General features: G+C 36.1%; 2 protein-coding genes and 1 pseudogene across 2 annotated transcripts in view; 2 read left to right on the forward strand and 1 right to left on the reverse strand.

Moving 5' to 3' along the window:
- On the forward strand, positions 5,178-6,492 carry LOC109847395. Its single transcript, XM_020416627.1, has 2 exons — positions 5,178-5,614; positions 5,712-6,492. The coding sequence occupies exons 1-2, from the start codon at positions 5,178-5,180 to the stop codon at positions 6,490-6,492; spliced, it is 1,218 nt and encodes a 405-aa protein (XP_020272216.1).
- LOC109848174 lies at positions 11,819-12,796 on the forward strand (annotated as a pseudogene).
- Positions 13,171-14,269, reverse strand: part of LOC109848173 (protease 2) — a 29,792-nt gene continuing 28,693 nt past the window's right edge. The window contains exon 11 of the mRNA XM_020417548.1: positions 13,171-13,448. Within this exon, the coding sequence (XP_020273137.1) occupies positions 13,367-13,448 (82 nt within the window). The 3' untranslated portion in view covers positions 13,171-13,366. The remainder of the gene's footprint in view (positions 13,449-14,269) is intronic.

A 14,269-nucleotide genomic window follows, 5' to 3' on the forward strand; every position in this document is an offset into this window, starting at 1 on the left:
GAATGAATTATATGTTAGATTTTGTCGGAGTGTGAGAGCATTTTTTTTTTAGTTTTTTCTAAATGTAAGAACATTTTTGGCATTCTAAAATTGAGGCTCACACAAATAAAAAAAAGGAGACTTCTCAAGATATATAGTATAGATCGGAACACTATGATGCGTATGAGACTACTTGGAAAGTCAATCAGAGATAAATTCGAATCAATATACAAGTTAATTGGTTAACCTTAATAAATCTATATATACTATACTATACTATATACTATACTACATATAAAAAGAGGATTGAATTGTCAAAACTTTTGATTTCCAATTTTACCCTTTTAAGTTTAATAATTCTCAAATATGTCATTAGTTGTAATTAATCATTCACTAATTATATAACCTCTTATTAATTATGCATTTCATCACTTTTTCAAAACCTTTGATCACATTATTATTTTATTATTTGATTGTGTTATTTAATAGAAAATTTAAAATTTATCCATAATTTATCTTCACATAATATTTAAAATTCTAGAAAAATTAAAAATAATAACAATTCATTAGGCTTATGCCTTATGCCTCTAGGTTTCACCTCTTATGGACAACTACTTTTACCCATCTTATTAGCCTTTAAAAGTATGATAATAGTATGAAAATAATTTGTATTTATTATAACTATAATAGTATTAATAGTATAATTATTTTAATAGTATTTTTAAATTAATAAGTTATACTGTAATTTAATATACACAATTCAGTAAATTATTTACTAATATTATAATAAACTAATTATGAAATTAAAATGTAGTTACTGATAGTACTACAATTATGCTATTATATTTAAAAAAGAAGAAATTATTTAATATATTATAATTATTTTAATAAATTATGAACAAATTATAACAATTAATAGTTAATCATATACACAGTTTTATCATACAATTTATTCATTTAAACAAAATTATAATTTTTTAAAATTTATATTGCTATATAGGTCATTTCATTAGTTTGCAGTGAATAAAAAAATTGAAAAACATAAAAGAAAACATGTATGCTCTCGTGCAAAGCACTATACTAATGATTCAAAACAAGAAATTGCAAGTAGCGATTTTATTTTTATTTTATTTTTTGAATTAATAATATTTATAGCTGAAGCCCGCTCTATATGATGAAGTCGATGCTCAACAATAAGAGCCCAACATGAAAACAGACACACAATCAATTTATGAAAACAAGACTTACATGTATGAAGGCCCAAATGAAGAAAATGGAAGAAAAACGGTTGATGGTTGTTCTAAACTATGTTTAGAAGTTGAACTGTTCAAAATATCACCATAAAAGTTTTTTTCTGAGTGTAAGATAAAGATAAGTGTACTTATAAAAACGAGAAAATTCCAAATTTTAGACTAAATCATGATCATCCACTAGACAATATGAGTCATATTTAAATATGTTGAAGTATGAATTAAATGATGAGTATAAAGTTTGATAGTCAACACTAGAATCATACCTCACGCCAAAATCATACACTCGTCATGATGTGAATGAACCAAGTTAAGCTTTTATTATTTCCACACCAACTACTCTACGACAAATGAAGACGTCCTTTTTTTTTCTTCTTTTTTCTTTTTCTTTTCCTTTTTTCCTTTGCCCCTTATACCATTATTACTGTTGTATTTATTGAAAAAAAGAAAAGAAAAAGAAAACTTGGCAATTGTGACCGAAGAAGGAACACATGGCTCCAAAAGTCAGAGAACGAGAAGATAGCGTGTTTCAGACATCAAGTGATATTTTACCATCATTTGACGAGTCTTTGGTTCATGAAAACAAGGCTTCAAACGTTGGCAAAATATAGAAAGCAACTCCCTTTTAGAATAATTTTCGTCATGTGTACAACCATTTTCAACATTTAAATTTCTTTAGAAAAATATTTTGGCTCAATTTATTAACAAGTTGCGATGAAGATTTTCCTTGTTTGTATCATGTTAGGCTCACATGTTCAGGTTCTCTTCTCGGTGAATAGACATACATGCGGGCTATTCTGAAAGGATCCATAGATAACTCCATTCAGTGAAAGTAACACATAAACATCAATTCAGCAAAAATTTTGCATGTAATTTGAAAAAAAAAATTCATGGAGCTAGTAAGTAATAATACATAAACTCTCATCTTACCCAAGCAGATAATAATTGCTAGAAAATGTGATCCATACGATGAGAATAATGTATCTTTCTACCTACTCTGAAGGCTATATAGATATAAAAAGTGCTACCAAATTCATCAGCATTATTGACTTTGTGGCTTCCTTGTGACATGTTGCAAGACCCAGTCTTTTTAGTTTTGGGGCATGATGAAATGGGGGGCATTTTAAATGTTTTCATAGTTCACCTAATCCTCTCTACTGCCAAATTAATCATGTTTTTTAGGATTTGGATTTTTGTTCACTCTGGTTTGAGAATAGAATTACTTTCTTAATATTAAGCATAAACTGTTTAACGCATGGTTATAATATGCCTTGAGTGAAAGTAAATACACGTGTGCTATGAATATTTACACTGCTATAATAGTATGCTGAATGAATCAGAACTGTCTAGATATATTAGAATATTTATCTATCAAAAGTGCATTGGTTGCGGATTCAGATATTTTTAGTAATGGTGTATCCACATAATTTAGGAGTGTTTTGTCCTAATTTTAAGTAATGTCCGAAAGTATAAATACAAGTCAATAGGCAATCCAGTAGTATGATATGATATCAGTGGAATACTATGAGCCACTCCCTTGTATAAAGAATACATCACTAACTAAACTTGAATACATTAAATTTCAATCCAGAGTATTAGAGAGTTAGAAGTAGAGCACGCAGGTCCAGTCTCTTGACCCGTCGCCTCTCCTAGGACTTTCTAGTAGAGTTGCCAGTATTTTCATTTACGAAGATCGGATCATGGAACGTCAGGGGCATTAACGACCCCATTAAGAGAAGGCTAGTAAGAGACAACATCTCTCTCTCCTCAGTTGACCTCATAGGGATTCAAGAATCCAAACTTAGTTCCTATAGACCTCTGGTTCTTAAGAATATCGAACTCCCTAAAATCTCTTCCTGGCTCCAACTGGAGGCTATCGAGTCTAGAGGTGGTGTCCTTCTGGGGTGGAATGACTCTCTTCTTGATTGCATCGACTCTTATATCGGCATTTTCTCCGTCTCTGTTGTTCTCTACCATAGAGCTCTCAATTGGAAATTCTTAGCTACCACAGTCTATGCTCCAACCGAGAAGTCCAATAAGGAGGTCTGTTGGTGGGAACTCCATAGAATTCAGAGCATGTTCCCCCTTCCTTGGTCCCTATTTGGAGACTTTAATGTCACTATTTCTGCTCAAGAGCACAGTGGTAGGTCTGCCTCTCCCTCAGACATCGCAAATTTCCAGCTCCTCATTAATTCTCTGAACTTAATTGACCTCCCCCTTAATGGCAAGTCCTTTACTTGGTCCAATATGAGATCTTCTCCAATCTTAGCTAGGCTAGACAGATTCCTTGTTTCATCAGACTTCGAGTCCAAATTCCCATCCACTGTTCAATACCGCTACCCTTCATCATGTTCAGATCTTGAGTTCCTCATCCTTGATACCTATTCTCCCCTTCCCAAGCCACCATTTAGAATGCAGAAATTATGGCTCTCACATCCATCTTTCTCTTCCTTTGTCACCTCCTGCTGGAACAACTTCTCTTGCAATGGCAATCCCATTCAATATCTTCACCTTAAACTCAAAATCCTTAAACGTAGACTTAAATGGTGGAAAAAACACATCTACGGATCAATCACCATCAATAAATCCCTTACTCTCAAATCCTTTCAATCCCTGGAACTTCTGGAAGAATCCAAACCTCTGTCTCCCTCAGAAATCTCTTTTAGGAACTCTCTTAAAGACTTTCTCTCTTCTCTAGCTAATCAAGAAGAGATTTACTGGAAGCAAAGATATAGGATTCAATGGCTCCAAGAAGGAGACTCCAACACTTATTTTTTCCACAAAATAGCCTCTTACCACAGAAGAAAGAACTTCATCCCCCACATCTCATATTCCAACTCTGTTCTCTTCTCAGAAAAAGACAAACAACAGGCTTTCTTTCATCACTTCTCAAACCACTTCAAAGCTCATCCTCCTCCCTCCTTCCAGCTTGACTGGCAACACCTGCTCCCTCAGTCACCTACCAATCTTCAATCTCTAGACTCCCCCTTCTCAGAGCCAAAGATAAAGGCAGCAGTCTTTGGTCTCCACCCATACAAATCCCCAGGACCAGATGGATTCTCCATTCTCTTCTATCAATCTTTTTGGGATGTCATCAAACCAGACATCATCGCATTCTTCAACCAAATTTTCAGAGACCCATCCAGCCTCCATCTTGTTAACTTCTCCTTTATAGCCCTTATACCCAAATCTCTCTCCCCAAACCATCCATCTGCCTTCAGACCCATTAGTCTCATCAATGGTTTGCTCAAAATTTTTTCTAAAGTTTTAGCTAACAGGCTAAGCCCTTTCCTATCCTCCATGGTCCATCCATCTCAATCTGCATTTCAACGTGACAAGTCTACAATTGATTCTATCGTCCTGGGCCATGAAATGATCAGTTATTGCTTCTTCAAGAAAATTGAGGCTTGTATCTTAAAACTAGACTTCAGCAAAGCTTTTGATTGTGTCAGGTGGGACTTCCTTCTCATTATCCTCAAAGCCAGAGGCTTTGGATATAAATGGTGTTCCTGAATAAAATATATCCTATTTCCTTCTAAATCCTCTGTCATAGTCAATGGCTCTCCAACAAAACCCTTCTCCTGTCATAGAGGTCTAAAACAAGGAGACCCCCCTCTCTCCTATGCTATTCCTTTTGGTTGTCGACGTCCTTTGTAGATTGCTCATCAACGGTTGCAATCATGGTGATCTCTCTGAGGTACACATTAAGGGAATGCTCAATGATATTAAATCTCTTCAGTTTGCTGACAACACAATTATTTTCTGCAAAGACAACAAATCCGATATCATCAACCTCAAAGCCATTCTATACCTCTTTGAAAATGTTTCTGGCTTGGCTATAAATTTCTCTAAATCCTCCCTATTCTACAGCGGCAAATCCTCCTCAAAGGGTTCTCAACTGGCCAAAATCCTTAATTGCCCCCCCTTTTCAAATACCTCGGTCTCCCTATGAAGAGGGGCTCCTTATCTAGATCTGAATGGCAGTCTTTTCTGGACACTCTCAACAGTAAACTAGCCCTTTGGAAAAGTAAACTGCTCTCTGTTGGTGGTCGTCTGGTTCTCCTTAAATCTGTCTTATCCTCTATCCCCCTCTACTATATGTCCTTCTTCAAACTTCCTTCCTGGCTCATTAAGAACATAGACAAAATTAGACGCAACTTCCTTTCGGGAGGATCCTCAAGCTCATTTAAAGGTAAGCCCCCTGTCAAATGGGAGATTGCCTGTTCTCCCAAAGTATGTGGAGGTCTGGGAGTTCTCAACCTTCAGCTTTTCAACATCTCCATCCTCTCTAAATGGCTTTGGAAATTCTTTGACAATATCCAAATTCTGGAAAGATATCCTTTCCTGCTATCAACTCTTCTTCGGCTTTGTCCAATAGAATCTGGGTACCGGGTCTAGAGTCCTCTTTTGGGAAGATAAATGGATTGGAACTAACTTCTTAGCTAGCCTATTCCCTAAAGTCTATCTTCTAGCTTTCTCCAGAATTTTCTCCATTGCTTCCCAAGGCAGAGTTCAAGGGGGAAGGTGGATCTGGAAACCCATTATCAGGCGTCCAAAAAATGACCAGGACAGAGACCAAGTGCAAGCGTTGTTGTCTTTACTTGGTGAATGCAACCTATCCCCTTCTCCTACGGCAGACAGTCCTTCTTGGTCCCTATCTACATCTAACCAATTCTCTGTCAAGTCTCTTTACTCTATGCTAGCAGATGGCGGCCTGCGTTTCCAATACAACTCTTTGATCTGGAACAAGCTGCTGCTAAGCAAAGTTCAAATTATCTTCTGGCTCTTGAGCCTTCATAGGCTGAAGACAAAGGATAGACTGGTATCCCAAGGCTGGCTAGCCAACTCTTCATGCACATTCTGGAACGAAGAGGAAACTCATGACCATTTATTCCTTCAGTGCTCCCATGCTCAACAACTTTGGTCTCCTGTTCTTCATAAGATTGGCATAGGATACCTCCCTCCAAGCATCAATCAGTGCCTTGCCATCTGCTCCGATATGTCTATCCAGCCATCAGTTTGTCTTCTTTGGGGCATCTGCTTCCCTACAATGTGCTGGGTCACCTGGACAGCAAGAAACAATCGCATATTCTCTAATCAGACTCTTACTCCTCAGCAAATCATCTACAAAGCAATTAAGTTTCTAATTTTGTGGTCAAGTGCCTCCTCTTCTAAGAAGTTGACCAAGATGAAGCATATCATCCTCTCCTCTGGGCTGCCAGATATTTTGGAATCGAGTGTAGACAGCAACGGGATCCCATGACCGGGGTGTTTATGTCTTCCGTCATAGCTGGCCTCTTGTATAGTTCATGCTACCCCTCTTTTGTTTTTTTTTCCTGTTTTCTTTCTGAGAGTTTTGGTTTTATGTAACCAGCTCAAAGTTTTCTTCCCATGATTTAGTTTTTTTTCTCCATCTCGGAGCAGGAGCCTAAATCATCGGCAGATAACTTCTTTTGTAAGTTCTATAATTCAGTTTTCAATAGTTTTATGATAGGGCATCTGCCCTATTTTCCTCAAAAAAAAAATCCAATTTTGTTATAGAAGAGACCACTTACTTAATTCAGGTCATGTGACTACTTTGAAATTTGATCAGTACCTCAGATTTGACTTTCTTGCTCTTGAACCTTAAATTGTGATTTTGACCACCGTTCAAAAAAATATGAGAGTTGAAATTGAGGGATCTTACATGTAGGAACAAGCTACCGATATATTAAAAGAATTATTAAAATATGCAGCAGATCATCTAAAAATTATTTTTGTAAAAGGTTTTCTATTAAACCATTCGGTAACCAAAATATTTTACTAATTTTTGCAACTAAAATGAAATATCATTTCACAGTAAAAAAAATTATGATTTAGTACTTTGTTTAGACAAAAGTACTTGATTAGAAAGTGACAAGGAAGAAAAGTCATGCAAAAAATAGACAAGTTCAAGGGCTCAGTAGTATTTCTATCTTCACTAAGTTTATGTGGCAATGGCCTTTAGTATTTCAACAAGAAATTGAAATTTGTAGGTAGCCTTTTATTCTTATATTTATCCTTCTAATTACAGCTTAGCAAGCAATTTCTTTCTTGTTATGGGGATACAAACAATAGCAAGTTCCCCAGCAAGACAAACCTATTAAATTTTTGGACAGCCAAATACAAGGAAACTCCAATTTCTTTGCGTTAAAAGCTTGAATACAGCTTATTTTAATAAAATGTATTTGTTCTATTATGTAGGTAGATACTTTATTACCTTATATTTCTTGATTAATTTTCTCATTTTATTAGGATCCTCATATGATCTTTAATTTAGTTGAATTATTGCAAATAATCTTCTCATTTAATCACGTAGGAAGTTAAATCTCTAGATAATTGTTCTATTTTATTTTTTTTAAGATAAAATTGGTTCTATTTTATTAGAATTTTTAAGGTAACCCAACCGAGAATCCAAACCAAGACCGTGAAAGTCATATTGAAACATTCTAACCATTCGGGTCACCCACATTGGGTTATTAGATTTTGAATATAATTTTTGTTATGTTGGGTGTTGTTTGGCAAGGTTCTCTATAGAAAATCTTAAAGTGGTAAATGAAATTTCAGCAATTGCTACACATTATCTATTTTAAATTAGTGTTGTTATGGTGTTCTCATTTGCCCGAGTGCAACTCAGTGCCAAGCAACGGACGCGTACTTTTGCATGTTATACCACAATCAACTTGGCTAGAGACTTGTAGGGACGACAACTCAGCTAACCTGTTGAGTCGACACCCTCTCATGTCCACTCGAAAGGTGGTAGTTGTCGCCCCCTTTTGTCGAAGACGACTCACCATGAGCTCACTCGATCGTTTGCTAGATAACTCGAAAGACGTTACTTCTCGGCGAAGCTAGAGGACAACCTCTTCCTCGAGCCTATCCTCACTGGCAACGTGTCAACATCGCATTTAATGCATGACAGGTGCATCATGCCTCTAGCCTCGATAGTCTTCATGACTCATCGGACCACGTGGGTCACCGCCCTGCCACCACTCACTTCTCATTTAATGCTGAAGTGATTATTCCCCCACTCGTCAGCCGACACCTGTAAAACAAGTGCTGGCGCAGCTGTCAGCCCACACTTTGTCACTGCCTTCCTGCAGTCGGCCGAAGTGACCAATCTGCCCTTATACCCTAGGTATAAATACATGTACTATTCTGCCTTGACAGGGGGAAAAAGAGGGAACGAATGGAAGATCTAACGGGAAAAAGATTTGATCTCCAATCCAAATTCTCTAAAATTGCAAATCATATTGCACACATACAAGAACTCTCATAGTTCTTACTTGCCCCATTCAAGTTCATCAGCTAACTTGATCGTCGGAGGTACAACGGAGGAGGTACAACGGGGGAACCAAGCCCCCTCCTCTCACGAATTTCTACATGTGCAGATTTCTCAGATTCCCAATTCAAGAGTCAAACATAAAGTCAGGGAAGAAAACGGTCTCTCATCAATCCTCAACAAACTCATCCAAACACGGATACATATTGACTGTGTGATCACTAGTACATCAACAAGTGCAATCAATATACATTATGGAATATGAGTATATCATTCAACGCAATCTGAATATCATATTAATAGAATCAGGAGGGTTTTAATCAGCCTATTATTGTACCAGTACAATGCCAAATCTCGTATGTTTTCACATAGAGAATTTTCTCTCTCTCCAATGTGAAAGCTGCAACCTTGACGATGCTGCCACAACTATCAACTTCGAGAGAACAACAATAATAAAGGGACTTGCCTCGCAAGTCAATGGCCCCCCTTTGAATCCAAACAACAAAGAGAAACCTCCAATTACTAAAACTCTACCGCGTGATATCCTCAGACGTACACGGCCTATTCACCTCACACAAAAGGACATAGCAAAACACGTTACATACCTCATGAGCTAAACTACCTCATTTTGATAATCACAAGAAACATACCGTACTATCAAGATTTTGCGGGAAAATATCATATTCTACCGAAATAAGGGGGGGAAATCAACAGAATTGAGTTAGACTACCACCAACAATAACTAAGATGTAAAGACTATAAATCGAAATTTAAAATCTTAATCTACTAAACTTGTAATGACTAGTTTTTACACACGTGCAATGCACGTAATTTAATATCATGATTAAGTATTTTTGGCAGTTTGTACTCATTTTTTCTTTAAACTCTTACATCCCGATTATTTTTTTATGTTTGTTTAAATGTGATACACCCAATTTAAATTTTCATGTTGATATTTGAATTGACAAAAAACAAATATAATTTAAAAATAATTTGAATTTTCATATTATTTTTGACCGATATGAAACTAAGCTTTATTTGAGAAAGTATAGCATTGCAAAGTGAAAAATATTAAAATAGTGTTATACAAGGAAGGTGAATATTTAAAACCAATATGGCAAAATGATTGATTTAAAGTATGTTAAAACGATGCAAAAGAGAATATGAAGTTTATTCCTAATCATTGATAGACTTCATAAAAAAATATAAATTAAAGATTAATGCTAACTCTAGTATACTTTTATATGATAAAAACATCCACATAAGAATATAAAAGTACTGAAAAAAATTCATGAAACTCCCTTCTAAAGATTCCTAATTTCACTCAAAATAATTAAACTATTCTATAAAATATTCATAAAATATTGTTTTTATTTCTTCTATTTTATTTTTTATTGAGTTAAGATCAATCCTTCTTCAGGTTTATCATTTATCATTTCTCGGACAATTCTAGAGTATTGTCTTCATCATCTACATCAATTGTGACATCAGGCTAATTTTGTATTTTTTATGCTATTATCTTTCCTGGGCTCGTTAATTTTTTATCATCTCATTTAACTTTACAAAGAAGTCAAATGTACTTATGATGTTCAACACAAACTGCTCAAAATATAGACTTTGATTTTTTTTTCTATTTCAATGAGAATAAATATTAATTTCATATATATAAAATTCTTTGTGTTCCTAATTTATTACTTAAATAAATTAGAAGCTATCTCTTTATTTTCCTCTAAAATGAATTCTTCTGATGTGCATCCAATAAGAATTTCTGTTATTTCAATAATATTACCTTTGCTCTATCCCTGTCATTTTCCATAAAGATCTAAACTAAATACCTGCATTATTCATTACCAATTTCTCTTAGATTATAATATTAATATTTAATTTAAAGAACACAGTATGGAATTTATGAATACTTACTAATTATTATTATGTCTTCCATGGAGATTTTTTCTTTGATTAGGATAAAGTTATTAAATTATTTTTTAATGTAGCTCATTCAGTGCTTCATTAATAGATATGTCTTATGTTAATGCCAATTCAAGTGATTCATTGACGTTTTCTGAATTTTAGATTTATTTCCATCACTTTCCCATTCGCAATGGAAATAACTCAATTCTTTTAAAGTTATCTATAAATATTCTAATAGTTTCTTCATATGTAATTCATTGTATTCTTTTACCCTATAAATATTATTAACGTCAAAGATTAAAGTTTCTAAATTAAAATCAATTAATGCTAAGGTATAATATTATAGTGTTTTATCATTTCTATGGATTTAAACATCTATCAATTAATGTTACGAATGTATTTTGGCTACCCCAACTTATTACTAAAATTATATAAAACTACTTTAATTTATATAGTGCCGATAATTTTTAATCTATAATATTTTTAAAAAATTTGTCCATTAACCTAATGTTTTTAATCAATTCTTATTATTTTTGTTTACCAGTATCAACTTAGACTATTCTTAGATGCTGAAAATGGATAGTAAATCCCTAAATTAGAAATTTTAATATATATATAGAGAGAGAGAGAGAGAGAGAGAGAGATAGATTAATGGGTATCCTTGTCATAGGAGGGGATTTCCTCCTATGACGCCTCTAAAATCACATGTAACATGTTTTTAATCATGTACCATGGAGTAATTATTCGATTTACGAAATTTCCGCAATGTCGATTTGGCAACATAAGATGTGTTGATAAAGAAAAACAAAGTTAAATTATGCAGAGATTTAATTTCTAAATGGAATCACATCCAACAATATAGAGTTTTCAATTTGGTGACCCTAATGTTAAAATTTGGATGGTACGGACGGTGATCTAACTTAGCTCTCCATCTTATTCCAAATGATCTGAAGAAAAAAATGGGCAGAATCCTAGTAGCCTCTGACGTAGAATACGAGTTCTGCTGAATTTAATAGAAAAGGAAGATATTTAATTTGACTAATTAAAGCCATAAAATTAAGAAGGTTCTAATTGTAACCTGCTCTTTAATTAAATATAAATAAACCCCCTCCATCTAATCCATTATTTTACCACCCATAATAGTTTAGTTTTATTTAGGTGAGCAGAAGGCACAGGCTCCAACGGCCCTCCATCCGCTCCTAACAAAAAAAAAAGTCAAGAAACGACACCCCCCGCTTACCGCATCCAAGAACCAATCCTCAGAATAAACCCTCCCTCTGCACCCCTCCTACAGTTATAATGAGCGCTCTACCAAACACAGACACCAATAAACCTGTTACCCACAACAAAAATGAGCAGCAGCACCGCTCAACGCCCCATGCCCCCCTCCGACCACCAGAAGATCCATCCGGTCGACGTCGAGGCGCGGCCCCACCTCCTCCGCTCCCCTCGTCCCCCGCGGCAATGTCACGGTCGGACAAGGCGACCCTTCATCGCGCTCCTTACGACCGCACGATCCCCGTCGCGTACGTCCCGCCCCCGAAGCCACAGAGGGGCTGGCATGTGCGCAGGTGGCGTGGTGGCTGGAACGCTTAACTTAAACAGTCATCCTCCTCATCGTCATCGTCGCCGCCACCATTGGAATCCTATACCTCGTCCTCGACCCGAAACTACCAAAATACTCGGTCGACCGCCTCCGGATCACCGACTTCTCCGTCGACAGCGGCCTCAACGCCCGTGCGAGCTTCAACCTAACGGTCACCGCGAAAAACCCCAACAAACATATAGGCATTTACTATGAGGATAACAGCCACCTAAGCGTGTGGTACTCTGATATCAGTCTTTGTGAAGGGAGTTTCCCTGTGTTTTATCAAGGCCATCGGAATACGACAGTGATGACGGTGACGCTAAGTGGCCAGACGAAGCTCGGGAGCGATGTTGTAACGGCGTTGCGGGCGCAGCAGCAAACGGGGAAGATTCCGTTGAAGTTTAGAGGGGATGTGCCGGTGAAGGTGAAGCTTGGAGGGTTGAAATTGTGGAAGGTGACTTCTAGGGTCAGGTGTGATCTTGTGGTCGATAGTTTGAACGCCAATAATCAGATTAGTATCAAGACTAGTGACTGCAAGTTCAGCTTGAAGCTCTAGGTTCCGGTTGCGTTGGTGGTTGTTCTTGCTTTGGGGGTTCTTGAGGAGGATGATTATATTTGTTTGTTCTTTTCGTTATAGCGTTTTCATATAGAGATATATTATGTATGGATTTATTTATCTCGTATTAGATAGAGGATTCAGTATATTAACGTTACAGTAGCAACAGGTTTTGCTTGTGTTCTTTCCTTTAAAACACGGGTTTAATTGCACATAGATCCCCTGTAGTTATCAATGATTTGAACTTGTTGCAGGTAGACCCTTTGGGTTAAATGTTTCTCGACTTTTTACACCCTCAAACAGACTCACTAATTTCTGATACTACAATGGTTTGTGTGCAATTAACCATTAAACATGAAGAAGTCGGAAGCGTAGGCTTCAAGTTTAGCATCCTGTAGGCATTTGAACAGAGCCTCGAAGGAGTCCACACAAGGAATAAATGTTGTTTGAATACAGGAAAAGTTGAGGTCGGCACCGCATACATGTGGCTCTTTCTTGAATCAACTCGAGGTATTGTCAACTACGAGCCGAATAAAAGTATGGATGCATGTGTAAACTGATACAAGCATTCCTCTGGAGGGTAGAATATTTCATCGTGTAATTCTTGTATAAGACAACCTCAATTACTGAAGCAATGGTTCACTTTCACAAAATTCATGGATAGTTATGCTGATATTGTAAAAAAATCTGAGGACAAATAATATAGACTGCATTAAGATTGTGAAACTAACTGTTCATCTAATTTACTGTCGTACATCTTAGGAAGTTTTTCCCTTCGCTCCTTAAGAGGAAACTTGCGGAATCATATTCAACGCCTTTAAGATGAAAGCATAGGTGAATGCATCCTCTTTTAGCTTCTCAAACCTGCAGCAGAGGAATAATATTAAGCAGGGTGAAGAAGTAAATACGAATCAGACAGGTATAAACAAAAGAACAGCAGAGTAAAAAATAACAGTGCGAAGTTATCGACATGGGGACATTGAGAAAGAATATTGAAGACTAGAAGCAGTCCCCTGATCAACTGTCTTAAGAGGTATATGTGGTATGCTGAGCTTCTGCCAACATAAAACAGATTCAAATTTCATACCTTGTGCAGTTAAAGTCCATACTACCCAAAACTGCTAAAATATAATCCAAATCTTATGCCTAAGCACCAGATGGCACAATAACTAAACCATCAGTCAAAGCAGAGAACATGTCATCAACCGCTACAGCATCAACTCGGTAATTATCTAATACCCTTCTCTTAGACTGATCTACTGTCGAGAAGCTTTCCTCCTATCTGATGAAGGGGGCGTTGTTTTCAACTTTCAAGTATATGGTCGACCTCCTACTTACAGCAGTTGTAGCTCATATTTACATGCCAGTTTAGTTTCGTTAGATATTATTGAGAATTTGATATTAGTAGATTTAATAGATATTATGAGATATTATTGAGATATTGTGAGATGTGATTAGATATAATTTTATCTCATACCTATTTTGTAATATCCTCATAATCTCTATTTAAAATATTAGGGTTAGATGAATAATGGTTTTCTGCCTTTTCTATTTTCTCTATATGATATCAGAGCCTACTTGATCCTATAGTATTTCTCCCATCTTTTAACATCTCAAGGCCGTCAAGGAGGTTTTGCATAGCCTTCATACTCCCACCAGCGGCTTTGATGGCATCGACAACTTCA

The sequence above is a fragment of the Asparagus officinalis genome, chromosome 7 (genome assembly GCF_001876935.1).
Source record: "Asparagus officinalis chromosome 7, Aspof.V1, whole genome shotgun sequence".
Classification (NCBI taxonomy): domain Eukaryota; kingdom Viridiplantae; phylum Streptophyta; class Magnoliopsida; order Asparagales; family Asparagaceae; genus Asparagus; species Asparagus officinalis.